Source organism: Pipistrellus kuhlii, unplaced genomic scaffold, assembly GCF_014108245.1.
Source record: "Pipistrellus kuhlii isolate mPipKuh1 unplaced genomic scaffold, mPipKuh1.p scaffold_m20_p_2, whole genome shotgun sequence".
NCBI classification, from domain to species: domain Eukaryota; kingdom Metazoa; phylum Chordata; class Mammalia; order Chiroptera; family Vespertilionidae; genus Pipistrellus; species Pipistrellus kuhlii.
The window spans coordinates 37156742-37159372 of record NW_023425515.1 but is presented as its reverse complement, the minus strand read 5'-3'; the positions used below and the strand labels follow the sequence as shown (position 1 = coordinate 37159372).

General features: G+C 51.1%; 1 protein-coding gene across 1 annotated transcript; it reads left to right on the top strand.

The window, feature by feature from the left end:
- The first annotated feature begins 905 nt into the window (after positions 1-905).
- Positions 906-2105, top strand: LOC118724037 (transmembrane epididymal protein 1A-like). Its single transcript, XM_036446902.2, has one exon. It carries the CDS (start codon positions 1064-1066, stop codon positions 1946-1948), a length of 885 nt encoding a protein of 294 aa, XP_036302795.1. The 5' UTR covers positions 906-1063; the 3' UTR covers positions 1949-2105.
- Positions 2106-2631: the final 526 nt, after the last annotated feature.

Below are 2631 nucleotides of genomic sequence, written 5' to 3'. Positions count from 1 at the left end.
CCTCTTGCACACCCCCTACTGGGGATGTGCCTGCAACCAACCGGAATCAAACCCGGGACCTTTCAGTCCGCAGGGTGACGCTCTATCTACTGAGCCAAACCGGTTTTGGCAAAACTTTATTATTTTTAAATATAATTAACTTTTGACTTTTTACTTTATGAATCCTGCCTCAGTATCATTCATATAAATACTTGCACAACTTCAGCATTATAGGAATGTTAATAACAGCAACAGTTTAATTACTAATAATCACCACCATTTATTGAGTACTTAATATGTATCTCTGCATACATTATTCTATTTAATCTTCACAACAGACCTTTGAATAATTATTGTTCTCATTCTACAGATCAGGAAACTGAGGCTCAAGAAGACAAAGTAACTTGCCCGTAATCATGAAACTTGCAAGGTTGGAGCTGAGATTCAGTCATTTTGCCATGACAAACTCTGAACTTTGTAAACGGATAAATAGACCTGGGACCTCTTTCTGGCTCTGCTGTGCTAGCTGCTAGGTGTCTTACCCTGTGGTACCCTTCACCCCTCTGAGCCTTGATGTCATCTGTAAATGTTGCTTAACGATAACTCCCTCATTAGTTGTTGAGGGATTTAAATGGGGGGGGGGGGGAAATTCAACGTGCCTGGCACCTAGAGACAGTCATAGAAGAGAGTAGGCCACCTCTCCTCTTGGCTGGAGTAGCTTAACCCTTTCCCTCCCGGCTCTCTGTTGAGGGGTGAGGTGGAAGGCGGAAGAGAAAGGGTAAGCCAGTGCCTGCAGGGAGGTGCAGAGCTGGCGATGCTAGGCCTTGCCCATCTCCGTGAGGAACAGAGCGCGGTGAAACATCACGTCTCTTAAAGGGACCCACCCTGGGAGGAACTCAGATGCTTCCAACACAGGAGGTGAGGCATGCTTTTCCAGGTGTGGGAGGCTGGGGCGGGGCTGATTAGGGAGATCTCTCTCTCCCCTGCTCAGAAGCAGCCACGCTTGCTTGTGAGGAGAGCCCTGTGAGGTCGCCGCTCCTCTGCCAGCTCTCACCCTGTTGGCCCCGACACATACGCCGAGACCATGGGCACCCTTGAGGGACACCTGTTGGCAGGGGTATGCTTGCTCTTCTTCTCATTCTACTACTCAGTGCTGGTGTCCTTGGCCCTGCTACGGGGACAGAGGTTTCTCAAGCTCCCTCTCCCCCCGAAGGAGAAGCGAGATCACAGCTGGAAGCCGGTCCCTGTGGAAGGAGTGGTGAAGGTCGTCGTCAGCCTGACTGGCATTTTGTCAGAGTTCTTCTTCCCTCCAGGAGTCAACCGGATGAAGCTAGTCAATTGGGAGGACCCTCGGCGGCCATTCCTATTCTCGGAAAACTGGCATCATAGCACCATGTACGGGTTCTTCATGCTCAGCGGTGTGGTGGACATTGTGAGCCAGTCGTGCCTGGCACGGCAGAGTATGAAGCTGGAGCGAGCGGCCGAGGCCCTGGCCTTCTGCATCATGGCACTGCTGCTGATGGCACACCTTGAGAACAAGAGCGCCCTGGAGATCCGTGTGCACATCCTGTTCATGGTGCCCATCTTCCTGGTCAGCCTGGTGCTCGCCATGGAGGTCTGGGTCCCGGACCAGCCCCAACTCTGGGTGCTCAAGACCTGGTTGGTACTGGTGTCGAGCACCTGGATGCTGCAGCTCTGCCTGGTGATGTACGTCCCTCCCTCCGGGCAGTCCTGGCGATCAGAAAACCATGAGGACCTCACTTTCCTCGCCATCTTCTTCTGCTGGCACCTGGGCTTAGGGGCAGCCATACTGGCCACTGTCTATGGCATCTGCAGCCTCTGGCATCATCACTGCTCCTCCTGGACAGAGACTTCCGGTGCCAAATACCAGCCATGCCCAACAGGCTACAGCAGTGACGAGCTGGAGAAACTCAGGGCAGGGGCCGATCAGCAAGATGGCGGTGTCTAGGATTAGAACCCGTCTTTGTGCCAGCCTTTTGTCATTGTGTGCATAGCATGGGAGATGCCCATTGTGTGCATAGCATGGACATGTCCTGGGGTCTACAATATGGCTTTCCATCACAGGAATCATCGTCCTTGTTCCTCAATAAACCTTCCAGCTCCTAGGAGTGCTTCACTGTCCTCTCCAGGTCTGCCTCTTCCCTGTATCACTATTCAGGATGATTCCTGGCCGTGGACTTACATGAAATGAGAACAAGGAGCAGTGATTTTCGGTGACAGCTTTGGGGATCCAAGAGGAGAAAATGAAATGAGTAAATATAGGGAAGTGGGGTGTTGCTGGGGGCTCAGAGAGAGTTCTCTCCAGATATCTAAGGCAAGGCTGACTGGCTGTGTGTGTGTGTGTGTGTGTGTGTGTGTGTGTACAGCTGAAGGTCTGCAATGTGTGAATGAGAGGGTTCCATTTTTGCAGAATGGTGAGGTCTTCTGTTTTCTTCATTTTTCTCTGTTTTTTACCCACACTATGTGTAACAAGATGAAGAACTTGTGCTGTTGTTGTTTTGTTTAATCTCAATTAAATGGGGCTACTTCTACCTTCTAAGGGACAAGGGGATGAGTGGGAAGGGAGACCAGCCAATTTGGCAGAGGCTCATGTCTGGGGAGAAAGGAGGCAAGAGAGAAATTCCCAAAAGT